Source organism: Theropithecus gelada, chromosome 12, assembly GCF_003255815.1.
Source record: "Theropithecus gelada isolate Dixy chromosome 12, Tgel_1.0, whole genome shotgun sequence".
Classification (NCBI taxonomy): domain Eukaryota; kingdom Metazoa; phylum Chordata; class Mammalia; order Primates; family Cercopithecidae; genus Theropithecus; species Theropithecus gelada.
The window spans coordinates 86,626,065-86,653,899 of NC_037680.1; the positions used below are offsets into that span (position 1 = coordinate 86,626,065).

Here is a 27,835-nt window from a genome sequence, read left to right on the forward strand (position 1 = left end):
TATTTGGGGTTTTGTTGATTTTTGCTATTGTAGTTTTATTGTCTGCCTTTTCTTTCCTTTTTTATCTTTATTATTTTCTACCTTTGACTTTTTTTTTTTTTTTTGACGGAGTTTTTGTTCTTGTTGCCCAGGCTAGAGTGCAATGGTGTAATCTTGGCTCACTGCAACCTCCACCTCCCGGATTCAAGCAATTCTCCTGCCTCAGCCTCCTGAGTAGCTGGGATTACAGGCATGTGCCACCACACTCAGCTAATTTTGTATTTTTAGTAGAGACACAGTTTCTCCATGTTGGTCAGGTTGGTCTCGAACTCCTGACCTCAGGTGATCCACCCATCTCGGCCTCCCAAAGTGCTGGGATTACAGGCATGAGCCACCGGGCCCGGCAGGCAGTTTTTTTTTTTTTTTTTTAATTTAAAGAAAATATTCAGGCCAGGCACGGTGGCTCATGCCTGTAATCCCAGCACATTGGGAGGCCAAAGCAGGCAGAGTGCATGAGTTCGGGAATTTGAGACCAACCTGGGCAACGTGGCAAAACCCCGTCTCTACAAAAAATACAAAAATGAGTGGGATATGGTGGTGCATGTCTGTGGTCCCAGCTACTGAAGAGGCTAAGGTGGGAGGATTGCTTGAGCCCAGGATAAGGCTGCAATGAACTGAGATTGCACCACCGCATTCCAACCTGGTCAACAGAGCAAGACCTTGTCTCAAAAAAAAATTAATTAATAAAATAAAAAAGAAGATATTCCATTTTCTACTGACTCATATCTGTTGAAAAATCAGCATTAGATTTTATTGCACATTTGAATTTAATGTGTCCTTTTCTTTTTTTCTTTTCTTTTTTCCTCTTTTGAGATGGAATCTTGCTCTGTCACCCAGGCTGGAGTGCAGTGGCGCGATCTCAGCTCACCACAACCTGCACCTCCTGGATTCAAGTGATTCTCGTGCCTCAGCCTCCCAAGTGGCTGGGACTGCAGTCATGCACCACCACACCCAGCTACATTTTTATATTTTCAGTAGAGACGAAGTTTCACCATATTGGCCAGACTGATCCCAAACTCCTGACCTCGTGATCTGCCCACCTCAGCCTCCCAAAGTCTTGGGATTACAGGCGTGAGCCACTGTGCCCCGCCCTGATGTGTCTTTTTCTCTGGCTACTTTTAACATTTTCTCTTTGCCTTGGGTTTTAAGCAGTTTGACTGTGGTGTGCCTAGTTGTGATTTTTCTTTGTATTCATACTTCTTGGGGTTCATAGTGTTTCTTGAATATAAAGCTTGATAACTTTCAACAATTTTAGAAAATTTGACAAATAACTCTTCAAATATCACCTTTATCCCATTTTCTCTCCCCTCTCCATTTATGTGTATATATATATTTTTTCCTCCTTAACCCCGTGCTCTATATATGTCTCTTATGTTCTTTCCTGTATTTTCTATCATTTCTACCCTCTGTTCTTCTGTCTTGATGTTTTCCATTGTTCTTTGTTACAGTTCACATTCATCTCTTCCTGTATCTAATCTACCATTAACACTTATCTTTCAGGTTTTTAATTTCAAATATTTCAGTCTTCAGTTCTTAGAATTTCCACTTTTTTAATAGATTTCAGAGTTTTGATGAAATTATCCATTTTGTTATTTCTCTTATTTAACATTTTAATCATTATTTTATAAAAATCTGTCTCTGATAACTTTAATATGTAGATCACTTGTGGCTCTGTTCATATTGTCTGTTCTTTTCCTTGGATTTTGATCATTTGGTTTTAGCAGGACTGGGTAATTTTGACTACTGAGTATTGCATTAAAAAAAGTTGGAAATGCTTTGAGGATCTACCCGATGTTATCTTCCTCCAAAAATGATTCATTTTACTCTCTGACTAGTAACTGTGGTAGGGCAGATCATTTTAATTCAGTCTGTGATTCATTTGATTTAAAGTTGGGTTTCAGTCTTTGTAAGGGCTGTTCTATCTATTTCACACTCCTAGGATACAGCCTTCCATGGGTCTAACTCCTCTTTGGAAGTCCCTGAACTCCAATATATCTTTTTTCGCCATAATGAGGCTACTGAAAATTCTGCTTAGCTTCATAACTCTTAGCTGACATTTCTGCCTGGATTTTTCCTTAGCCTTTTGGCCCTAAGCAATTTACAAACTAGCAGATGCCTAGAAAAAAAGAGTGCTGCACAATGTCTGGATGAACCGAAGAAGCTTTACTTCCCCCAGAAGTCTGGTACCTACAAAAGGTATCTGCTAGCCTTAGCTTCTACCTGATACCTTCAATATGTTTTAAAAATTTTGTCCACCCTTTCTAGTAAGACAATTAGTTTGCAGCAAGGTACTTTTTATTATTACAGAAAGCAGAACCCACTTCTTGCCTCCTTTTTTAAGTTGCCAAAAAATAGGAGAACTCAAAAAAGTATCATAGCTCTTTCTCCATACCCATCAAATTCTGATAATTGCCATTTCCTGCTTGTAGAGCACACATTATAGGCAAAATTATATTACCAGAAACCAGTATTCAGTATTTTAAAGAGCATAGCAAAAACTCATTGGTATCTGTAGGGAAAAGAATGGATCAAAGAAACTTGATTTCAGATTCTCTGGGATATCAACCGATCCCTGCTGTTTTCTAGAACCCACAATTTGTAAACTTTAACATAATTGGGGAATCTCTAAAGAAAAGATGGCTGGGTGCGGTGGTTCATGCCTATAATCCCAGATCTTTGGGAGGCCAAGGCAGGAAGATTGCTTGAGGCCAATAGTTTGAGACCAGCGTGGCCAACATGGTGAAACCCTGTCTCTACCAAAAATACAAAAATTATCCGGGCACCGTAGTGCACGCCTATAATCCCAGCTACTGGGGAGGCTGAGGCAGGAGAATCACTTGAACCCAGGCAGAGGTTGCAGTGAGCCGAAATCATGCCACTGCACTGCAGTCTGGGCGACTGACAGAGTGAGACTTTGTCTCAAAAAAAAAAAAAAAAAATCTATATTGATGGTGTTATACACTTTACAACTTTAGAGGGGAAAACCCACTTTGCATAATAACTACTTAATCTCCATTTCCCCTTCAAGGTGTTTCTGACACCCCAATACTAAATTGAGTGTGGGCCCTATCCAGTGAGTGGTGTTCACTCACGTTGGTAAGCAGGCATTGTCAGACCTCATCATAATGGCTGTTTCCAACATTGTTTGCTATTTAATTCCTTAAGCTTAGGAAGCCAGCCTCCCATGAAAGGGTTTTATGTTGTCTCAAAACTGTTGCAGCTGGAAAATCACTCTCGGCAAACTCCTGAATTGAAGTTTTGTTCTGAAGCCTGTTTCTCTAGATGGACTATATAGCTCCACCTATTATTCTGTTATTCTTTCAACCATTTATTTGTATATATGGCTAATTCCCCCGACTAGATCACATGTTTCTTTAAGGCAAGATTCATCGCCTTTTAGCAGGTGGTTAGTGAATTAATAATTGTTGGTCAACATTTCCAGCAGCTTTAACTACTTTTGATTTGGAGAGGCAAGGGGGCTTAGAATTCATTTTATCTCTAGATGCTTTTCATTGTTCTATGCTCCTAAATGTGACACAACCAACAAAAGTAGAATGTAAAAGGTGACTCGGTTTTCTTTCTGTCGCTTAAAGTCTTCAGATGCTGATGGTCTTGGAAGCCTTAGTTCCATGTTACCTACAAAAGCTAAAGAGGCAGACATCACAGGTGGAGACAGTACCTGCTGCCCGAGAGGAGATTGCGGCCACTGCTGCTCTTGCGACGTCCCTACAGGCCCTTTTATACAGTGTAGAGGTCCTCACCAGGTAATCCCATTGGCAGAAATAGCTGCAGGCTTACATCATATGTATCCACTGGGGAAAAAAAAATGTGATGGGTAAAAATCTAAAACCCAATCTTTATTTACAGATATCTCCTAAACTCAGCCCTTTATGCCTTATAACTGTGAACAGTTCCTGAGTTATTTGAATAAATAATGTTAAGCACTCTGATTAGTAGTAGTAGTAATAGTAATAATATTCTTACTATCATTGCTAAACACACATTTGCATATAGCTTGCTGAGCTTCTCCAGCAGTTATGACCCAGTGGTAAACACGTCTTGTGTAAGAGGGCCAATTTAGTGAATTTAAAGAGGTAATCTACATTTTTAATAGTTATTATATTATTTTATGAGACATGGAATGCCTACAATTCCAACTAAGTATTCTTTTATTATTTTACTGTTTGTGAAGTGTTGTGTTTTTTAACTATAATTTCAGAAACTACATAACCAGTATAAACAGCAGAATGTTGTCCTACTATTAGAATTAATAGATTCTCTGTGGGACAGGACTAAACAATGCTGGGAGATGAGAAATTTGGGACTGGGAAGGTAAATTGGCACCAGAGTTCAGCCCTAAACAAAGTTCAAGCAGTTAGTCCTGTCACAAGATGCTTGGGTGCAGAAGCAGAGTCACTAAACTGCCATATGGCAGGAAAGGGGCAGGCAGGGAGCCCTGGATGAGACAAAAATAAAAATAAAATCTGAGTGGGTGGATGCAGGACACTACGCATACGATGGGCTTTCCTGCTCCGTTCCCATCTAAATTAGCTGCCAGGAAATATTCTTCCCCAGGATAGGGATGGGGAAACCTTTTTTTGCTCCTCCATTCCATTCTGCCATGCTGTGTGTCCAATCTAAAGTTCCAGATCCTTAGTGTGAAATTGTCTATGCCTCCACCAAAAGGCACCAACTCCCCCAGCCCCAACTTGCTGTGTTGGTAAGGGGGAAGCCCTTTAGTCCAAGAAGGACTTTTTCAGCATGCATCAGCAAGAAAGACAGAAAGTGGATTGTAATTCATTAACATCAATAGATGTTTAGTTTCTAATCATGAGCTACATTGCCAAACTAGACAAGCAGAATATTGCCCAAAAGCCTTCTGTAGACTATCATCCTGAAATGTTCATATGCACCTAATCTAAGGAAATGGGAAGAGTTGGCGCAGAAAGCCATGACAAATTGCCTCCTCCAAGGAGAGATAGTTTTCTATGCTATTGCTGATGGTTTCATGAAAGTCCCAGAAGAATATCCTAAAGAGGAAGGAAAGACTTACGCTCTTCCTTCTGTACCCATCTGGTTATGTAACTAGCTTTTTCCTATAACTACAGGAAAGAAAAGCAGTCAGTAGTTCCCAATTGCCACTGTATTTCTATTATATATCTATATCTATATATGTACAGATACAGATATATAGTTATCTATATCTATATATCTATATATAGATATATATATATATAGAGAGAGAGAGACAGAGAGAGAGAGAGAAAGAGAGAGACTCACTCTGTCACCCAGGCTGGAGTTCACTGGCATGATCTTGGCTCACTGCAACCTCTGCCTCCCAGGTTTAAGCAATTCTCATGCCTCAGCCCTGCAAAAAGCTGGGATTATAAGCATGTGCCACCACACCCGGATAATTTTTGTAGTTTTAGTAGAGACGGGGTTTCCCCATATTGGCCAGCCTGGTCTTGAACTCCTGGCCTCAAGTGATCCACTCACCTCGGCCTCCCAGAGTGCTGGGATTACAGGTGTGAGCCACCATGGTCAGCCTATTTCTCCTCATATTACATAATGTTAAAGCTTTCCTCATTTCTATACCTTTTTATAAGGATAAGTCAATTAACTTATCCAAAACTGCCTTACTCAAAATGTCACAAAGAGTTATGGATGGAGCTCTAGCATTTAAAATTCTGTGGCTTTAAATATTCCAGTGCATTTAATATTCTTTTGGCAGAGAAGACTAGCCTCATTCGTTGGTAGTAGTTACTCAAACCAAAATTGGCTTCACTGTGTTTACAAAAAGAAGGTAAGAATCCCCTAATTTCTCCACATTCCTAGTTTTTTTAATCTCACGACAAAAGAAATTTAACAATTGTATAGGTAGTATTACATAAATATATCACAAGTACATTAGTTTTAACTGTTGTATAACATGTTATACAAACTTACAGTCTTTAAGCAAAACCCACTTATTGTCTCACAGTTGTGTAGGCCAGGAATCCAGGCGGGCTCAGCTGGATTCTCTGCTCAGGGTTTCTCAAGGTGGAAGTCAAGTTGTCAGCTAGTCCGAACTTTTATCTGAAGGCACTGGGGAAGAATGCACTTCCAAGCTCATTCAATTTTTTGGCAGAATCTAGTTCCATGCAGCTTTAGGTCTGAGGTCCCATTTCCTGGCTGGCTGTCAGCCAGGCCCACTCTGCATTGAGAAGGCACCTGCATTTCTTCTCACGTGCTCCCCTCTACCTTCCAGCCAGCAATAGCACCTTGAATCCTTATGCTTCAAATCTCTCTGCCCCCAGCCAGAGAAGACTCTGCTTTTGAAGGGTTGGTATGATTAGATTAGGCCTATGCAGACACTCCCCCTTTTGGCCACATAATGTAACATAATCACTAGAGTAACACCAAGGGGCAAAGATATTGGGAGCCATCTCTAAATTGTGTCTATCACAACAGGCACAGGACAAGGAGATCTGGTGTGATTGTTAAAAGCTTACTTTCTAGCCATCCCCAGCAGACAGAAAGTAAGCAACAAAGAAGCAAGCCTTGATGATTTCATAAAAGCAGTTGCTTTAAAAAACTGCATTATGCCTTTTTCGTCCTAGATGCCAATACAGAGGCAAATTTTACCTATTATTTAAAGTAAATCCGGCAGATATAAAATGAGACAATTCAAATCTATTACTAACCATCTAAATTACTGACTTACAATAGATACGAATTTACTCACTTTCCTGGGTAGTGTTAGGTGTGATGTGACTAGGAGAATTCTTTTATTCTTTGATAGTTTCTCAGAAAAAATAGAGTAGTTGATAATGTAGGTGTAGTTAATGTAGATAATGTAGTTGTAGTGTAGGTGGCCAAAGTGGTACATACATCCTTGCCTTTTACTTATCATCAAGAATGGTGAACTACCCAGTAAAACTGAAGAATGAGCTCTTAACTCTCCACTGGTACAGACTTAGAAGTCTGTAGATATTTCATAAATGTCTTGTTGGAAGAGTCATTTTGATGAGTTTATTACTCAGAGCCAAGAAGTGGAAGAAATTAAATCATGATGAGCTTATAAACCCCTGGGAATCAATGTTCCTTTAAAGTGCCTCTCAGAACAAACAGAAAAGCCCAAAGCTAGACAGCCTGTCTTTTGAAGACTCTAAAACTAACTTAAAACTTATGTGTGCTTCAGTAACTTGAGGATTTAATAAATGTTTCCACTTCTGTTGTTGTTGTTGTTTTGCTGTGGTGATTACTGTCATTGTTACAGGCCCATGACAGCCCCACAGATGAGCAGGTGTGACCAAGGTCATAAGGGAACCACCACAGCCAATCACACCATGTCGTCTGGGGTGAACACCAGGTAATTCACTGGCCCTTATTCTTCTATGGTCTCTCAATTTCATACAACCCGAATGTCAGCTGTTGCGAATGAAAGGGATCCTGAAAATAGTCAATATTGAGTGTGAAAACCTCCAAGGAAAAGAAAAGAAGGTGAGAGTTTAGAGTTAGAAGAAAATACCAAGGCTTCTTTTGAAATTGCCAGAGAAATCTAAACCAACTTCATAAATAGGCATTTGTGTTGTTTTGTTTGCTTGAGCCTGCTAGATGTTCTCTGCCTCCTGGGTGGTCTTTGAACTAGTCCAGTGTTGTTTCATTTGCCTTCAACAAAAGGCAAATAAACAATAATAATCAGGAGGTGGTTTCTCATTCCCAGGGCACTAAGAGTCAACTTACCTTCATCTGGACAGATTTTCTGCAGACATTTCATCCAAACTTTGACATATGCCCTCAGATGATGCTTTTCATGGTTGTTAACTTAATCTCCTTCTCTTGTTTTGGTGTAACTCAGCTACTGGCTATACTAGTTAATATTTTACCCGTTTCATTCCATCTGTGTTAGCTTTAAAGATTCTGAAATACACAAAAAGCCTAATTAGTTTCCTTCTACAAGGAAGATTAAGATAGGGCAAACCAAAAATCAGCTTAAGAAAAAGTTCTCTTTTCCCAGTATGAAGTAGTTGGCATGGAAATCATAAGGAGAAATTCAATAAATTTTCACTCTCTCTGAAGCCTATTTTTAAGTGTGTATCATTATTCATGTAAAGTTAATTCCCTGCTCATCATATATATTCATATTAAAAATAAAACAAAAATAAATTCCAAATCCAGCTATAAATTGCCTGGTGTGATGGTTAACTCATGCCTCAATTTCCTATATTAAGGGAAAATGATATACTGTAGTTTAAGTGATATTTAGGGACTTCTCTAGGCTCATTGGGTTAAATGAGGGCTTCTAAAGAAGAAAGAGGGCTTCTAAAGTCTTAATATCCATGAATCACAAAGCAGTAAATCTCCAGAAATGAAAGGAAGTCAGCCATGATTCTCCTTCCCATCACTTAAGACAGAGCACATGGTATTAAAACTATAACTTAAATTTCAAAATGTCCAAAAATTAATCTCATCTGGCTATATTCCATGAGTTTGTATATATGTTTATAATAGTTGTCTTTACCCAAATCACACAACAATAAAACAGCTTTTGTAGCAGCTGTAATTGCAGTATATGTGGTAGCCAAATGAAAGATAAAGCTTTTATACTTTAGGAGTAATATATGTATATTTGTGAGCTTATCAAAATATATAGCTTCAAGGACTTGTCATATGAAGAAGTCTATAAGAAGCCCCAACCAAACGACCCCGTTCTTGCTCTAATAGTTATGTAGACTGTTTCTCTAACTCCCAGGTACCAGGAACAAGGAGCCAAACTGCACTTTATCAGGTACAGAAAAACTTGCTCTAATTTCATACCAATTCTGACATTTTGAGATGATTGCCTTTTAAACTGGTTTATGGCTCTGTTAGATTTCGTTTGACAAATAACATACTATTTCCGGGTAAACCCCAAAAAGTAGCTTTACTACAATTTGGGATGACAATCTCTTCTAGGCTGAGAAGTTTTCTTTATCCTTCGGATGAGGTTCTCCTTGGCCTCATCCTACTGATTCGTTAACTCATTAGGATTCTTATATTTTTCTTCGGTGTGATACCCTCTTCTCACAACTGCCACATGAATACATTTTGAGACCCCTAGTTAATCTTTTACAATTTCCCAGGGAAAACCTTCATTTACTGGAGGAAGGGCAAGGCCTTCCCAGAGAGGAACTGGATGAACGAATTGCTCGGGAAGAGTTCAGAAGACCCCGGGAGTCCTTACTGAATATTTGCACAGAGTTCTATAAGCACTGTGGGCCGCGGCTGAAGATCTTGCAAAATCTGGCTGGGGAGCCTCGGGTCACTGCCCTGGAATTGCTGGATGTGAAGTCTCACATGAGGTACTGGCCTCGCTTTCCCTGCCCCAAGTGTGAACACAGCTTGGCCCACGTGTCTGAATGTGTGTGTTGGGTTGAGAGTGGGTGTTCTCCAGGAAAAACACTTAAGATAGAAAGATTTGTTTCCTGTGACTTAGGTACACATCATACAGAACCTTCTGGTCAAGTGTGCATTAAGTCCATCAAACAGAATCTTAGGGTGGACAAGGGGAAAATGTTCTTAAGACAGAAAAGCATAGTTTATATGTTCGCTTCTCAGTAAAAAAGAAAGAAAGGGAAATTTTATCACCTGAATTCTTAGAAAAGTAGCTGCCTTCTCACTACTATTTACTGCCCAGATTCTAATTTTTCACAAGAATTGAATGTTTCTTCTCTGTTATTTTACATGAGGAATGCACAACTGCTCTCTGCTTCCAGGGTCCCTAAAAAGCCTGTAATGAACCCTGCAGGAAAGTAAGCAGTTTTAACTCAGCCAACTTGTTTATATATATCCCCTTTATATAAACAGCCTTCCAACCATTAAAAAAAATGTGTCCTGGTAAGAATTCTGAACTAGATGAGGCCAGTTGTCATTTACATGTTTTGCTCTTAGTGTGCTAGGGAAAGGTCCCAGAATTACATCCCTGTGCACTCATATTTCATCTTCCTACAGAGTTGCTATTTCACTTGAAATTCATGCTAAAGGCTGTATTTGTGTTTCAAAAGGAACGTGATTCCAGAAGACCTTCTATTCAAATTTATAATCGTTTGTTAAGTGTAATGAAAATCCCTTCAAAGAAAAATGTCATGGATATCAGAAGATTCACTTGGAAAATTTAATGTATCTATAAAGGTTAAGGTAGAGTTAGGTCCAGCCACTTCCAAATAATGTTGCAATTTGGCAAAACTCAGTTTCCTGGTTATTGCCTTTTTTTAATTTAGGAAATACTCAATGAAGGAAAATTAGAAGACAGAAATGTACAGTGAACGTAGGTTCTTTTTCTTCCAGTGTAATTTCACATTCTTTGAATTGCAGACTCACACCCAGCACTGCCCTGGAGAACCCCAGGGCCTCACTGGAGTTCACACTCCCTGCTGCGCAGTAATGAGGAAGAGCTTATTTCACACTGAAAAGTTCAGCTCCTAGAAGGGAGCCTTCAGAGAAAGGGGAGGGACATTTGGAGTGTCAAGGTCCTGCTGTCATAGCAACCTAGGGATCTATTCAGCCCCTCCACTTCCTTTTCCACTGGTCTGCTCTAGCTGACCTAAGCGATTCTGTGAACAGAGAAACATCACATTCCGAGTCAGAAAATCACTATGACCAATGGCCATTTTGTGAGAGAAAGGGGAAAATATTCCTAAAAGATAGATGTGTGTGTGTGTGTGTGTGTGTGTGTGTGTGAGAGAGAGAGAGAGAGAGAGAGACTATGAGATAGTGACTGTCCCATAACCTGACGGTCTTCCTTAGGGCATTTGGAGGGAGGGGACAGCAAGAGTCAGAGAGGCCTGGAGCTCCCTCTAGAGGCCAATACCTATTAAAGGTTAAATGAACTAGAAATGATTTAGCTCCGAGCCTGGCACTGATCTGGACACAATAGATACTAATGCTAATGAGAATGGTCCAAATACTGTGTTAAACACTGGGTATGTACACTAAGGTCCTGGTCTTCAAGATTATCATGGCTCAATGCAAGAGGCACATAAGAAAATAACTATAATACAAAGTTGCAAGTACTATAATCTCATAGGCATTTATGTATTATTATGTAAAGGATTTGAGGCAACTCAGCAAATATGTGAAGGGAGAGTATATACAAATTATAGAGTCAGGATAATGTGAAAGATTTTCAAGGAGTTAATTATCTTTATGATAAGATTAGCACAGGAAATCAATATAAGATCATATTAGATTTTATTCATGAACCATAAATTTGACTTTCTTAGTTATCAAAGCAATGAGTGAAAAAAAGATTAATTACAAAATCATAATATAAATAAGTTAAAAACAAAACAGTTGCTCGGTAAAACAATACTTTTTTAAAATACGAAGAACAAGAAAAATCTTGTAGGGGCCAAGGGAAATTTTCCCCTTGAGTCTCTGAAGGTTTGCTGAAAATCAACTGACAAAAGACAGATAACAATCAAAAAGCATGAAAATGTATTTGATCATAGTTTTACCTGACACAGGAGCCTTCAGGATGAAGACCCAAAAATACAGGGGAAGCTCTCCATTTTTGTTTAACAAAGTATGGATAGCCATGTATAAATATGATTGGACAAAAAGGGTATGATCTCATTAGACCAAGTGAGGAAACCCAGCATGGCCTGTGCTTTCAGATTCTTCTTGGCCTTTCCGGTTAGCATTCCTTCCTTCTGGGAATGGGGCAAGACCGTTTCTGGAAAGGGGGCGTTCTTACGACCTACAGTCAAACAAGATGGGTCAGACAGTTTCTGTAGGGCTAGTTTTTACACAGAAAGATAGGGGAAAATTAGTGTAATATCTTTAAGTTTTATGGCTGGCTTCAGGAAAAAGGGTTCTGGTTTCAATGACCTGCTTTGAGGAAGAGGGTCTCCAGTTTCCATGGCTAGCCTTGGAAAAGAATGAGAGGCCACAGAGAGGAGGGCAGGAGAAGATCAGTGAAACACTTTGGCTTCTGAGGTCTTCATTTTGGGGTATTGCTTTCTGAGCTTCAACAGTCTCTTGGTTGGTGTTTGTTAAAGGAAAGAGTGGTGAGAACAGAGTCCTCAACAACATCCCTATAGTAGATAAAGTGCTGGTTGTACATGGCTGGATGCCTGTTAGTATATAAAGTTGCCACAATGTCATAATGCAGTTCAGCAAAAGCAATTGATCTGAAGCCAGGATAATGTCATTCAAGAGCACAGCTATTTCATGGCCTGGGTCGATAGGAGGGCAACATTTTTATTGCCCAGGGAATATTTAGACTAAATGCCCTTTATTAATGCCATTTCTCACAACAACCTTTTGAAAAAGACAGGCCTGCCATAGTCTCTGACCAAATAGAGATATTCTATGTTGCTGAGTAGGGGCGGATCCAGATGCTTTGAACTTACACTAAGCAAAGGATGTAATTAAGGCTCCTCTTATAAATTAAGTGTGCCCTTGAATATATGTAGAAGTCAGAGCTTAATATATAAATTTGCGAATTGAGGGTAGTATTAAATCGTTCTTAAATTATAAGAATAGATAATGTCACCCAAGAATGAAAAGTTGATTTTTAAAAAGAGAAAGAGAAATGGGATGATATAAAAAATACAAATGTTTGCCGAAATAATTCGAATCAAACCAACAAGTTAAGAAGCATTGCTAAGGCAATCTGTACTTCTGAATTTGCAGAATGTATGGTTGATTACAAGGCTCTTGACAAAAATATTCTTGATTAGATAGAGTCTCTGCCCTACAGAAATGTATTGCTTCATTTGTCCAACCCAGTGCTGCCAAAGCAGCTGGATAACAGAATCTGCAAATTCTCTCTCTCTCTCTGTCATGTGCGGTCTCTATCTCTCTCATTTTCTTTCTTTCTCTTTTCCTCTCTCCCTCACCCTCTCAATGGGAAAATCTCTTGTGTTCCCACTGGGAAAGAACCATAGGAGAGTTTTTTGGTTATGCATGTGATAGTACAGCAAAGACTGTGGGAAAGGGAAATTTTGTTTTATGTGCAAAACGAATTTATTTTGTCACATGACCGGGAATTAGATAAATTCAGGTAGTAATCCATAAAATGGCTCTTAAATTCAGCTCTAAGTATTCTTTGGAAACTTAAAATAGACAGATTGATTATTTCACAAGCACTTCTCAATGTTACCTTTAAAATAATAAGAGAAAAGAAATAAGTGCATATAGATATACTCTTATTTGTCACACAAATAACCTGAGAAGTAAAGAATTATTTTCTGTATATCAAATTCATGAGAAAGAGATAAACAAAAGAATGTATAAGCGTTTAAAATGATTTCTTTAAAGCACTCACATTCACACACAATTCCAGGACAATGTGAATATGTTCAGTTTGGAGAGAAGACAGTGGGAATTAGGAGACAATAACTATTTCTTGATAATGAAGGGTCATGATGGAGAAGATGGATTGGATTTATGCTTTCAGAATTAAGCCTAGTAGGAAGAAATTAAAGGGAATTTGGAGGCCTAACATGAAAGTAACCTCTCACAGTGTGGACCTCCAAAGAGGAAATAAGTTGCCTTGTACAGTAGTGAATTTTCTATCCATGGAGCTAGTCACATAAAGCAATTGTAGAACACTCTAAATAATCAGAGAGGTAATGGCCTTGGCTGTGATTTGTAAACCAGGATGTCTATCAAAATCAGCTGAGGAGCTCTTACCCTCTAGATCCTTTCAAACAGTTATTCACTCTTCTGTTCTCTTGGAGTAATCACAATTTCTCTTTATTACAATATGTGAGATAAAGAATTATATGATATTACCACTGCACTACTCCTAATGCGTCAGTGGATCTCCTAATGTGTCAGTGACTAAGAACAGCTAATATCATAAAACGAGTGACAACTAGGAATCCTGTACCTCCTGGCGGAAGTACACACCACACACACCACCTGCTAAGTACTCTTGCCAAAAAATCAAAACTGAGTCTGCAGTTGTAGGCCCTGGATTTAACTTCCAATTGAATTAAATACAAAGGCAGTAGGATAGATTAAATTACACCGTGGAGATTCAATCAGTAGAGTGTTGCTACAGAGAATTTCTTTAATAAATAACAAGATAAGGCCGGGTGTGGTGGTTCACGCCTGTAATCCCAGCACTTTGGGAGGCCGAGGTGGGCAGATCACGAGGTCAAGAGATCAAGACCATCCTGGCCAATATAGTGAAACCTTCGTCTCTACTAAAAATACAAAAATTAGCTGGGCGTGGTGGCACGCACTTGTAGTCCCAGCTACTCAGGAGGCTGAGGCAGGAGAATCACTTGTACCTGGGAGGCAGAGGTTGCAGTGAGCCGAGATCGCACCATTGCACTCCAGCCTGGCAACAGAGCGAGACTCCGTCTCAAAAAAAAAAAAAAAAAAAAAAAAAAGTCAAGATAGCAAAAAAGTACAGAAGAGGGGGAAATCTACATATTAAAAGAGACTTAAAGACATCAACAAATTGAAATTTATGGGCCTTATTTTTTCCTAATTTCTAAAAAAAAAAAAAGTAAGTATGAGATAGTGTGTGAATATTGAAAACTGACTGGATATTAGAATTTTTCAAAAAGAAGAATTATTTTTAATTTGTTAAATGTCATATTGTGTTGTGTTTAATTTTTCTCAGTCCATAATTTGGAGAGACATACTGAAATATGTCTGGGTAAATGGTATGATGCTTGGGATTTACTTTAAAATAGTCTAGGGTGGGGAAAGGGGGAGTGTTTGAGGGTATAAGTAAAACAAGAGTCACTGTAGGCCGAGTACAGTGGCTCACACCTGTAATCCCAGCACTTTTGGGAGGCTGAGGCAGGCAGATTGCTTGAATCCAGGAGCTCAAAACCAGCCTGACTAACGTAGCAAAACCCCATCTCTACAAAAACTACAAAAATTAGCAGGGCATGGGGCTGTGCACCTGTAGTCCCAGCTACCTGAGAGGCTGAGGTTGAGTGATGGGTATATTGGGGGCTTACTATATACTCATCTCTCTACTTTTTTATATGTTTGAGATTTTCCAAAATAAAAGTTAAAAATATATAGATTTCTGGGCCCAGACCTTTGAAGTTCTTTTTTATTTTTAGATGGAGTCTTGCTCTGTCACCCAGGCTAGAGAGCAGTGGCACAATCTCAGCCTCCCGAGTAGTTGGGATTATGAGCGCCCACCACCACGCCCAGCTAATTTTTGTATTTTTAGTAGAGACAGGGTTTCACCATCTTGGCCAGGCTGGTCTTGAACTCCTGACCTCATGATCCACTGGCCTCGGCCTCCCAAAGTGCTAGGATTACAGGCGTGAGCCACCATGCCCAGCCAGAAGTTCTTATTTATGAGATTATTGGAAGTCCTGGGAAATTATATTTTTTTCGTTTTCCTTTTACATTGTGTTTTAAAAAAATAAAAATAAAAATAAATAAGAGGTGCCAGTGTGAACCTGACTGCCTACAGGATATTATGACTATTATGGGCTTTTTCAGCCCTAAGATTCCATGACTCAGGGAAGATTATTTCCAGAGCTTTTCCAGTACAAACTTGTCAAAACAAACGAACAAACAAACCTTATTTTTCCGTTTATCTCAAATCTCCTCCTCTCTTTAGTAACAATCCTGAAAACTTTCCATGTATGGTATGGCTGCTCCTGCTGATGCCATCCACACATGCATTCCTAGGTAACATTTTGCCTGTCTGCTCGCCTCCTCCATCAGGAATCCTCTGTCCTACATTCCAGTTCCATAGAATCCTTTGCCTGACTAACTCAACATGTACTGATTGAAGCCAAAGATTCAAATAATGGGTGGTAGTAACTTAATGTGTTACCCTTCCTAAAGATACTTGTTTTCAAATGAATTTTCAGTATCTTGACAAAGAATATGAACATTTCAGCCACTGTATCTTAGGTGTATTTTTTAGAATATAAGCTTTTTTTGAGGAAAAAAAAAATGAAGCTCAAATCATACAGCATGTTGTAAGATATTTTTATGAATGAGTATACATTACCTCTTAATATTATCTTGTACACATTCTGGATCTACTCAGTATATTTTATCAGGAGCCACTGTAAAGTGTTTAAATACTTTCTCCTTCATACAAAATTAAATTAAGTTGGCTTTAAGGCTATGTACATCTTTATATTTGTATTGTTTATTATTTGGAAATTGGCAATCCATATCTAGTTCTAAAGATTATTTCGTTAACTATTACATTTACTAGAAACCTTATTTGCCCAATTAATCTATTTGGCCAATTCTCCTTCAGAAAATCTAACACTTAGAACATCAACACTTGGGTCTGGTGACTGCAAGCCTGGGCCAACCCTGCGGGAAGCACAACTTTCCCTCTGGCAGTTTCTGTATGGAACCGAGCAGAGACAACCAAAACCAATGTCATCCAGACAGTACAACTGGGTCTATTAGATAAAGAATCTCAACAGAGAGGAAGGATCCATGTATAAGACAAAAAGAGAGGAGGAGACTTTAAAGGAGAGGAATGGAAATGGAGCCTGAAGAACTCTTTGGGTTGCAACAAAAACCAAGAGCATTTTTTATAAGGTGGCTTTGACCTTGACTATGGGTACTGAGGGAGTTCTGAAGCCATGAAATTTCCAAGGACATTTGATATTAGTGATTGTATTGTTCATTAAAGTTAGGTTCTCTTTTATATGCATATATGTCATATATATAATATACATGTACATCCTCAGAAGTGACATTCTCTAAATATATTTGGCCTATCCTTAATCTCTGGATTGTAGTTTCCTTATCAGATGCTCTTTACATGTCGTCTCTGAAACATTCTATGATTCTCTATTAATATGGATGTGTAGGTATCACTGTTCTGGTATATGGGAGAGCAGAGGGATAGAGGATGTTGGGAAGAATGTTCTTAGTTCAGGGAGTAGGTGGTCTGGAAGGGGTGATTAATATGATGCTGTGTAGAAAAATTCCCATTGTGTAATTCTACGCTTATTTTATATATTCATATATACGCATGTATATATTTTAGGTTGGCAGAAATTGCACACTCCCTTCTGAAGCTGGCGCCATATGACACTCAGACAATGGAGAGTCGTGGGCTTCGGCGCTACATCATGGAGATGCTACCCATTACCGACTGGACAGCTGAGGCAGTGAGGCCAGCCCTCATCCTCATTTTAAAAAGATTGGATAGAATGTTCAACAAAATTCATAAGATGCCTACTTTGAGGTGAGAATGCCTCCTAGTTAGCTGTTGCTATCACAAATGTCAAAGTTAAGATTTCTCATTTTTTAAGATGGTAGATCATTCTGGAGTTGAATGAATGACTTGAAAGTTTTCTCTGGTATATGTGCATGGTTAATAGGGTCTATGAATGCCTAAGTGGCAAAGCCTACATTTTGAGAAAACTAACATTTTCTTTAAAAGTATATGTGCTTATCTTGAAAAATCTATCCATTTCTTAGCTGTCATGCTCCTCATCTGACACAAATAAAAATTTCAATTAGTATCCTTTAATCCCTTTTAAAATAAGGGAGGGTAGGCGTTATAAATGGAACAACTAATGAGAAAAGAAAATGAATTTTATGTTCAAAATACTATATTTAACGTAGCTAGTTAACATATTTAGGTACCAGTTTAGAGAAATTCCAAGCTTTACAATAATCGCCAAGCAGCAGCTTAAAAATTCGCAGGATTGAAAACAAACACCTAATTTTCACTTTTTAACCTAATTCAGTGTGGTGCTAATGAACACTATTAACGCTTGATCTTTGTTCAGTGACCTGGGAAATATTCATTGGTAGCCTACATATTAGCAGATGTTTTTGAACCACTCAGAGATGTGAACCCAGTTTGGAAACTATAGTGATAGTGAGCAGATAGTTCAACAGGTTAATACTGGTAAACCCACTTACTCAGAAATTTCAAGTTTGGGTTAGTGAGAACATTTTCTGTCCTTTTAAACTAAACCCAAAAATCAGTACAACTCCTTCCCAAGAATTTATAGCACTTAATGGTCAATTCATCAGAATTTTTCAGATATTAGTCCATCATCTCCTTCACACTAATCCAGCCTTCAGGAGTCATTAAAACAAATTGAAAATGTTTATTCTAATAATTGATTATTTGTTTTTATATTCTTTTATACCGTGGTGATGACTGCCTATACATTATTTCAAGGTTATTTATTTCAATGGCATGGAAATACCTGTTTTAAAACACTATTTCTTTAGTAATCCCAATAGAACATTTGTGTCTATCAGCAAATGGCTTATCAAAGATTTGTAACTGTCTCACAAGGGTGTGTCGAAATAAATTCCTTTCTTAAATACTTGGTATCTAAAGATGTTAAACATCTCTAAAAATGACCCATTTCTCATATAATTAAGCCCACTATAAAGAACATCATGCTTCCCGAAAGTAGATTTCTGGATTAGTACACAGGCTTGGTCAGTTGTAGGCAATTTTCTTGGGAGATATGCTATGAATATGGAGTTGGCTTGGATTTAAATTTGTTAGGTGATCTCAGTTCAACACAAGAAATGTTGGCTGAACCTGACCTGCACGTTACCTTCAGTGTCGGAGATGTCACATAGCCTCATTTATGAATGTGTTTCCATTTGTCGTTGTAGGTCCCATTTTGCTAGGAAATATAAGCTTAGAAAGTATTGCCGGGAAAATAAAAGGAAATACTGTTAATATCAGTAAAGCCCAAGTTGTTTATTTTGGGGCCATAGGGATGAATCTTTCAGTACTAGGACAATTATGAAATGGATTGACTTTTATTACAGAAAATTCCATATTCATTTAATTGGGTTATGTATACAGTAACACCATTTATACTACCATACAAAGTAGCCAAAAAATACATATCATTTCTTGGGAGGCCAAGAAAGAACATTGTTTAAGTAAACTATTTTCTTCTAATGTGATCTTCTTGGCAGGAGTTAAGCTATATAAATCAAATCAGTGGTAGTCTGGTGTAAAAACTGATGGGCATGTGTAGTCTGATAAACAGGTTTCAGAAATGTAGCTGGGGTCAGATTAGTTCTATTGGGAGTAATTACCCCTGTGATCAGTTTTCTACGATGGTAGTCGTAGGACCCTCTGTCAAAGCTAAAACCAGGGAAATTAAAATGCAACCCGTTCATCATCTTTGTTTTTTCTTCAATAGATTTAGTCGAATGGGGCAGGCCTGCCTCTGCTACGTTTTCAGTATCTTCTTCCCCTCCCAGTGTGCTCTGTGCTTTTGGAACAATATGGGTAAACTTCATCCCAGAGACACATCCTGTCTTAGATGGCGTCAGAATCACTGTCTCATTCACTTGTTTCAGACTCTCCAGAAGGGAGCCAAGCCGCTAATGGCGCCTATATTGTATTCCAGGCGACAGGTTGAGTGGGAGCCTGCCAGCAATTTGATTGAAGGGGTTTGTTTGACACTTCAGAGGCAGCCAATCATATCCTTCCTGCCTCACCTTAGGTCACTGATCAATGTCTGTGTCAATCTGGTGAGTAGCCAAGTGACAATCTTATGAAACTTTGCACAATGTAACTCTGCTATTGACTTCTCTGAATTGAAGATTTACAGGTCAACCACTTTGTGCCCCTATCTGCCCATGAAAACAGACGGCTCAGGTGACACTGAAAATAGTGAGGTACATTTCAAGGTGGTGTGTGGGGAGATCCAGGAACCCATCCCTACACAGAAGGGATTTTGGTGTGCTGCTTCCCACGCGCTACTTTGACAATTCACCTCTTCAAGTTGCGCTGAGAGTTGAGGGCTGCCAGTTGGAGAGTGGGGTGGCGGAGCCTGCACAATTGGCTAGAAGTTGAGGTAGTCTGGGTGGGGGAACTTAAAATGCAAAGACGATTTTTTTCTTTTATGGTGCAAAATGACACTATGAGTTGGCCAGTCTAGGATTTATGTGAAGAAAAAAATATTTTTTAATTGTTTATGTAATATCTAGAGTCTGGTCCTGACAAGGTTTTGTAAAATGTATAGAAACCATGTTAGAGCATCTCATTAAATAGGACCTGCTGCTTCACTAGCTGAGCAATAAATCTGTAGTTGGAATGCCTAGTGCAAATAGAGCTGTTGCCATCATCATTGTTGTCAGTATTTGCTCCATCAAGGAATGTTGACTGCATTCCTTTGAATTCACAAGTAAGTGTCCAATTTCTGATTAGAATAGCTTTTTGATTCATCTCTCATTATTTACATAGTTAACTATAAACAACATTCTACAAAACCTTGGCTGAATTCAGTGTAATGTTCGATCTGACTCCAGACATTACATGCCTTCAGAAGGCATCAAGAAAGAAATGATTGAAAGTAACATGCCCAACCTTCAATTTATTATTTTTATTATCATCATCATTGAGACTCCCTTACTACGGTTGCATGAAGTTGCAATAGTCAAGGCTGGTCATGTGCTCTGTTTGTATTTCAGGTCATGGGAGTGGTAGGACCTTCCAGTGTTGCTGACGGATTACCCCTTCTTCATCTCAGCCCTTATCTCTCACCACCTCTACCCTTCAGCACAGCTGTTGTCCGGCTTGTAGCGTTGCAGATACAGGTGTGACTGCCTTACCTGTTTGTCACGCTCATTAAGTTGCTGGTTGAGGCACCAGATCATGGTGTTCTCGTTTTTTCTGCAAAGGCTGGGCAAAATCTGTGAAAGAAAAGTGTAAACATCTCCAAACTTTTATAGATTTGGAGCTTCAGCCCTGAGCTTGGCCCTAAGTTGTGCTTCTGTAATTCTTCTTGAGATCTCAAATATAGCAGAGTCATTTAGTCATGCCACAACTTCAGGAACCACTTCAGTCATTTAAAATGTGTGCAAAATAATGGTTCACAGATAATCAGCTCACAATTGTTAATTAAAAGAGGCAGTAATATTCACAGTCTGGTTTTAAATTATTTTCAGAAAGAATTGCAATATAAAATTCTTTCAGATGTTATCACTAGACTTTGAATATCTTAATTTTCTTTAATGATTGTGGGTTGAATATTATGTGTGCTTTTTTAAAGGAAATTCTCCCCCTTAATTTATTTCTTAAAATTAAAATAATCATTCCCAAGGCAAAAAAAAAAAACAAAACAAAAAACCAGAACTGCAGAATCCCAAGTCTCCTGAGTATTTCTGTGTGTCAACCAGTTTTACACAATGAAAAATCACTGGAAAGCTCTTTAATCAATGGAAAGTACACAACTGATGTAAGTGGATAACTGACCCATCCATTGTTTGACAACCAAGCTTGATGGCTCATCATCCAGAGAATGGGTAGATGATAGAAAAGAGATCAAGTAAGAGCTATGGCTACTGTGCAGAAGAGTGACATCCCTAAAGTGATACACGTTAATAACTTATGTACAAAGATCACATATTTCTTTCTATATTGCATATTGTTTCCTGGCTTGAAGAAGGCCTTTCATGGCAGGTGCCAGAGGAATAACTCCCAAATGGAGCAAGTGAGAAGTTCTGATTTTCTTCCTTCTCCTTTGTTGTTAAAATATTTATTGGTGGAAAAATAGAGAAAATTAATGGGGACATGAAGTTGCTTTTGTACCTGACCATAAGTATTTTAATTTTTCATTTAATATTCAAGATGTTACTATCTTTTTAGGTATATAGCTCTCAATTATATCAAGACAATGGTAAAGTATCAGTTTTGGGTGAAGCTTGTATGCTCTACAGATGACAATTGAACTCATAGTTTACAGGAGCAGCCAGCAGGGAGTCACCGTCTCCATCATACTGTGTAAAAACAAACATACTAAATGGGTGTGGTGGTCAATTAATCTTTTTTTCTATTATTGCTGCACAGGCTTTAAAAGAAGATTTTCCTTTAAGCCATGTGATCTCCCCATTCACCAATCAAGAGCGAAGGGAGGGGATGCTTTTAAATCTGCTCATCCCATTTGTGCTCACAGTAGGATCTGGAAGCAAAGGTCTGATTAATTTAACTAAAGGAAATTTATCATTGTCGTTGTGTTTTCTTAAATGTCAGGCTGCTATTTCTTTTTCCTGTTCCCATGAAGGCTATCACTGAAGTCAATCTGAATGATTTAAATAGGGTCATCTTAGGGAATAAGAGTTTTTCTTTCTTTTCAGTTTAGCTACCTGGGACCAGAGTTTCTCTGCTCTACTTCTTAGAAGATACATCCTATTTAAAGACATTTCAGTACAGCAAAAATCAGGGAACAGTGGTTCAATTCAGTTGAGAAAATGGTATTCATTGAAGTACAATATAAGAATTGACAGGTGAACAAACTTGTACAACCTACAGACACTGGGTTTAGCAGAAATCCTGCCACTATCATTAAATTACAATGTATTTTCATTACTCTTTCTTCTTAGGGGTAGAGGGATTCTTTTAAAAAAAGTTTATCTCAAGTGTAAGTACAGTGCATCATGAGTATTTGCAAAAAGAAAGGAGATTGAAATGGTAAGCGAGACATTTGGCTAAGACCACAAGGTTTTGGGTACCCACTATGGAGAAAATACTCAGGTGCCAGGAACACTGTTTCTGTCCATTGGTAAAGCTGTACTTGATGGGAAACACCTGAATTTCTAGGGTGTTGTAGTTTGGACTTGGAAAGAGCTGAGTTTTTCTGTATCTAATGTGGACAGTCTACCTTGTGATGTTTTTCTTTCCACTTCCCTCTTCCAAATTCTGCCCCTTAGATAGTCCCTGGCTGGAGCAGCCTGAGGTGCAGCTGCTGCTGCAGACGGTCATCAATGTGCTCCTGCCACCGCGGATCATCAACACATCTAGGAGCAAGAACTTCATGTTAGAGAGCTCCCCAGCCCACTGCTCCACCCCTGGGGATGCAGGGAAAGACTTGCGCAGGGAAGGGCTGGCTGAGTCCACCAGCCAAGCAGCATACTTGGGTTGGTACTTTCTTTATCTCTCTGTTTGTGCATGTGTATGTATATATATGTGAAAACATATGTGTAGATAGCTAGATAGATAAATAATTAGATGTAATTCGTTAAGTTCCAACTTAACTCAGAAAGAATTTGGAGAGACCTTAAACCAGAATATATTTAAAGAAACCTCAATCCAGAATGTATTTAAAGAAGCCACTTGAACAAGAAACATTACCGTTGCAAAAGAGTCTGGTTTCCTTCAGTAAACATATGACAAAAAACAACGTGGTTTCACATCTGCCATGCCTAAATTACTTGGCTGTTTTATGTAAGAGTGTCTGGGTTTGTAAGGAAGGCATCTGCAGTAAAGATTCTTCCATGCTGATTAAGTACAAGTTCACTAGTGAGATTCAGTAGCTGCTATGAGATCTAAACTCAGTCTAGTATACAAAGACACAACATTGCACAACACGTGGGGCTCATTGGTCTGTCACCTATATAAATGGGGTTCTGGAGTTGGGTAGTCTACATCCTGTGCAGCAAGATTTGTTGACCTTGCAATATGTTATGCCCCCTACTAGCTATTTTTCCTCCCTTAAAATGTCTTTAATCTCCACCTTGATCATTACTCTAGTGAGGCCAATCCAGTCCTGCTCCCATAGGCTTCCCAATCCCTTTCCCTCTTTGACTCCTACTTTCCCATTATCCCGTGCTGCCTTTAACCTGGTCCTGACCCATGGAGCAATGGAAAGCCACTCTTTAGCCCTGAATGAACTCGGCCAGCAGGAAAAGACTACTCTTGCCATAGCGCTGAGAATAAGGGGCACTGGCAGTGGGGAATTTCAAAAATGAGAAAGTATTGCCTGACATTTTTCAATTCACCAAAGCAGATATTGGTGGGAAGTATAAGATGAACACAAACACACTGATGAAAATGAGTCCTCGGAGTTTGGAGTATGGGGGATGTTTGAACTGCATTGTAATGGGATGTGTTTGAAAATAAGGGGATTGACAATGAAAATTAAAAAGAAGAAAAAGACACAAGGAATGCATGTACCCAGGACCAAACCATATGGATGCTCAGTTGGCCAAGGTATTCAAAGTAGAGCCCTATATGAAGTTTAGGATTGCACAGAGGATGACGGAGAAAAGAAGTTTACCATGTACAGGAAGGATATGAGAAGACACTTGATGAGTTGCCATCCTCTCCACTGTCTGCCTTTTCAGTGAAGAGTTGTTTTTACTTTGTTACGTGGCCAGGCTACTGAACCTGTATTTTAAGTTTATTTTTACATTTATTTCGAGCACTTACTGTGCACCAAGCAGTTTTCTGTGCTTTACACTGTTACCACATAGAATCCTCTCATCCTCTCAATAACTCTAAGAAGTTAGTATTATTCGCATTTTAGGAGTGAAGAGCCTGGGGCCCAGAAAGGTTGAATAACTTGCCTGAAGGCATATATCTTAATAAGTGACAAAGCTAGAATGAGTCTCTGTTCTTGAGCCCCTTTTATACCCTGCTGTGTGTTGGGCTGATGGAAGTTTAGGTGGAAAGTAGAGTGGCAGAGAGCCAACAGGCTTAGTAACGGTGAAAACTTCATCAGAATTAGGGTAGAGAAAGAGGAGTGTTGTTTTTTGTTTGTTTGTTTGTTTAGTTGAGGGAAAGGAATTGAGATGAGCATTTGCTGTGAAAAGTGAGATTTTGAGGAGGAATATGGGTAAGAAAGAATCTTGCAATCTCTCTCTCTGTGTTACATGGCATGGTTCTTTCCTGGAAACATCCTAAGGATGGTAAAGGCGTATATGACTCTTGAGGATTTTAGAGAATTGGATTTCTTTGTGCATTTAGTCACTCAATGCCCTTAAGAAAGATTTTTGTGTTTTCCTAATTAGAATCAAAATGTGTTTAGTATACACATTGTTTAGGTGCTGAGATTGATGGGCGTTAAGAACAGTCCAGAAGGCTCAGGTCACTTGACTGCCCCGTGGCAGACTCCACGGTAAAAGCTGTAGTGGCAGAGAGAGCTCCTGTCATCATCTTTGACGTCTTCACAATATTCTGGTTTGTCCTGACATGGTTTGGGAAATCTGCTTCCTGAAAAATAAAAATAAATGTAGATTGTGAAGGGCTGCCAGAATCTGAGAGGAAAGAGATACGGAAAAATAAATCTAGCAGGGTTTGGTAATAGACGTAGTGTGCGATGAAGGAAGGAGCTGTTTTTTATTTTTGGAAAGATACACTGAACGCATTTACTGGTTACCTCTGGGGAGCAGTTTAGTGTGGGGTCAGGAAGGGAACTGGGAAGGAAAAGGACTTAATTTTTTTAACTTTGTGCACTTCTTCATGGTTTTATTTTACTTTTAGTAACACAAATATTTATTTTTATGGTTAAAAGAAAAAAGGAAAAGATTTTTAAGATCCATGTTTTAGCTAAGAATGTGAGTGATATGTCCATATCACCATGAAGTTATTATGACAAAACTTTTGGAAGGTAAAGCGTTAGCCACACATCATGTTTATAAAATATTTTCCTTTCAATTCAGTCGACCACATTGCTCTATATTTTCCAAAATAGTAGTTCTTAAGATGCACTTAAGAAAGATACTTGGGTACTCTTCATCAGAATCAAAACACTTAACATACACGTTTTTGTCTCGATGTTCAGAATACTCTTGCTTGGGAATACATATGAAGTTTTTAGAAACATGGGGAGAGTTTAGAAATTTAGAAAATTTCTAAAGGTGCAAAAAGGGCTCTGGATGTCGGTTGGGTTCCTCTGAAGCACAGGTCCGCAGGCTCACTTTTCTCTTTTCCCGGTGTGAAGCACTGAAGGTGATTCTCGTCTGCTTTGAGAGGCAGCTCGGAAGCCAGTGGTACTGGCTGAGCCTCCAGGTGAAGGAAATGGCTCTGCGGAAGGTGGGAGGCCTGGCCCTTTGGGACTTCCTCGACTTCATCGTGCGGACCCGAATACCCATCTTTGTGCTTTTGCGCCCTTTCATCCAGTGCAAGGTGTGGTGTGTGCTTCTCCTCCTGAAAGTGGCAAGCTCGAATACATGTGTGGCTCTCTACTGAGGCAGGAATATGGCAGCAGTGCGCATGGTACCTACTGTTGCCAGTTAGTAGGGCCTGTTAATACTATGCTTGATGAGAAAACCACCAAAAAATATATTCCAGAGGATAAAATTTCACACTAGAAATGCCTTCACAGTAAGAGCTTTATTGGAGTCTGTAAAACTTTGCCCACTCCCTACTAGTCATCCCCCACTCTACCCACCCAAAAGATTGGTACAGTGGAATAGTTTGGAGAATCTTCTATCTTCAGTGGCATGACTGAGATCTGATTTTAAATAAACATATGAAAAACATAGGATACTTAACGTATGTTTTTCCTCCAAGACCCCCAGTACCCATCTATGTTTGTTCTTTTCATGCCCCAATTTCTTAGGGTAGTGATTTAAAACAATGTAATTATTAAGCACTTCCTGTGTAAAGTGCCATTCTAGGAACATCACATGCATTACCTTATTTATTCCTCGCAACAATGGGTACAGCAATTAGCCCATTTTACTGATGGAAAATTGAGACCCTGAGAATGTTATGCCTTCCTTTCAGCTGCTGGCCCAACCAGCAGAGAATCATGAAGAGCTTTCTGCCCGGCAGCATATTGCCGACCAGCTGGAGCGGCGCTTCATACCACGCCCTTTGTGTAAGAGCTCGCTCATTGCTGAGTTCAACAGTGAACTAAAAATTCTAAAAGAGGCAGTTCATAGTGGATCGGGTGAGTGTGCCTGAGAGTATTGTGAATTTGTTTTGACTAATGGAACTCACAGCCTACAAAGAATCCCTCCGTCCAGGTCACCACACTTTTTGGAACTATGAATACGTTAGCCATTTTGGTACACTACTAGATTTGACGATTTCTACTAAGTTAGCCATTTGACCACTACTAGATTTGACTTCCTCTTTTGTCAGTAACGAAATAGAAATTAAAAGGATATCATAAGAATTTAGTTTTCTTCCTTTTCTATATATTTTTTAATCTTCATTTTAGTAGTTAATCTCTTTCTTGAATATTTAATTGGAGAAAAAATGGTTTAAATTATTATCTTTATTTCCTTTTTGAAAAAGAGAAGGGGGACATTCATTTATTGAACTTCTATTTAATGGTAGATTATTTCCTTTAAGCTATACAAATACCTTCAAGGTGTATAATTGAAAGTCCCTGTAAAGAATGAGGAAACAGACACAGTAGAAAATAGGTAAATAATTTACAAGTAAATAACTTACTACTATCGCATAGAAAATGATTATTGTAAGGGGATTTTTCAACAGATCTGTATGATTGATTTATAAAGCCTTTAACTTTTCACACATCAGAAGGGGAAGGATTCCCTTAGAGCTGGCAAACTAGGAAGTACTTTCTTTACATTATTTTACATTATTCTACAGGTATTCTTTGAGAGTACATTGCTTTCTTATATCCTCAGATTACTGAGGAAGGAAAATAAAACATTATTTGCCATTAGAGGGCAGTCATTATCCACAAGTAAAATGTAATATGTGATAGGTTTTCTTTTTTGTGGGAGGGAAGGGTTATTTCCTTTCTTTTGAAAGCTTTTATTGTTCTTTGCAGACAATGTGGTAAAAACAAAAAATTGACAAGTATAATCCTGGTGAAGTTTAAACATTATCATTCAAATATTCTACTTTGTAATAAAATAACCTGACATAGAAATGAGGGGTATTTTATAGGTTGTAATTTCCAGAAAATGAGAATGAAAACAGTTTTGATTATGCATTCTGATTGTGGGGTTCACATCAGACAACTTATTTATTACTTTGATATGTTTGTGTCAGATAAGATATATTTCTTAGTAAAAATTGCCAAGTTGGAAGTTACAATTCAGGTCAAAGTTAATTTGCATCCTACCAACCTTGGAAAATAAAATAGAAAACCAATAAGAAAGGCAACAATGT

General features: G+C 38.7%; 1 protein-coding gene across 2 annotated transcripts in view; it reads left to right on the forward strand.

The window, feature by feature from the left end:
• The window catches only part of UNC80 (unc-80 homolog, NALCN channel complex subunit), a 232,700-nt gene that overhangs the window by 184,352 nt on the left and 20,513 nt on the right, over window positions 1-27,835 (forward strand). For both annotated transcript variants that reach the window (XM_025404486.1, XM_025404487.1), the window contains exons 47-57: window positions 3,633-3,803; window positions 7,298-7,390; window positions 8,774-8,809; window positions 9,144-9,362; window positions 17,012-17,212; window positions 19,368-19,491; window positions 20,434-20,559; window positions 21,812-21,935; window positions 22,672-22,878; window positions 25,683-25,867; window positions 26,471-26,636. In XM_025404486.1, coding sequence (XP_025260271.1) covers window positions 3,633-3,803; window positions 7,298-7,390; window positions 8,774-8,809; window positions 9,144-9,362; window positions 17,012-17,212; window positions 19,368-19,491; window positions 20,434-20,559; window positions 21,812-21,935; window positions 22,672-22,878; window positions 25,683-25,867; window positions 26,471-26,636 — 1,652 coding nt within the window. The remainder of the gene's footprint in view (window positions 1-3,632; window positions 3,804-7,297; window positions 7,391-8,773; window positions 8,810-9,143; window positions 9,363-17,011; window positions 17,213-19,367; window positions 19,492-20,433; window positions 20,560-21,811; window positions 21,936-22,671; window positions 22,879-25,682; window positions 25,868-26,470; window positions 26,637-27,835) is intronic.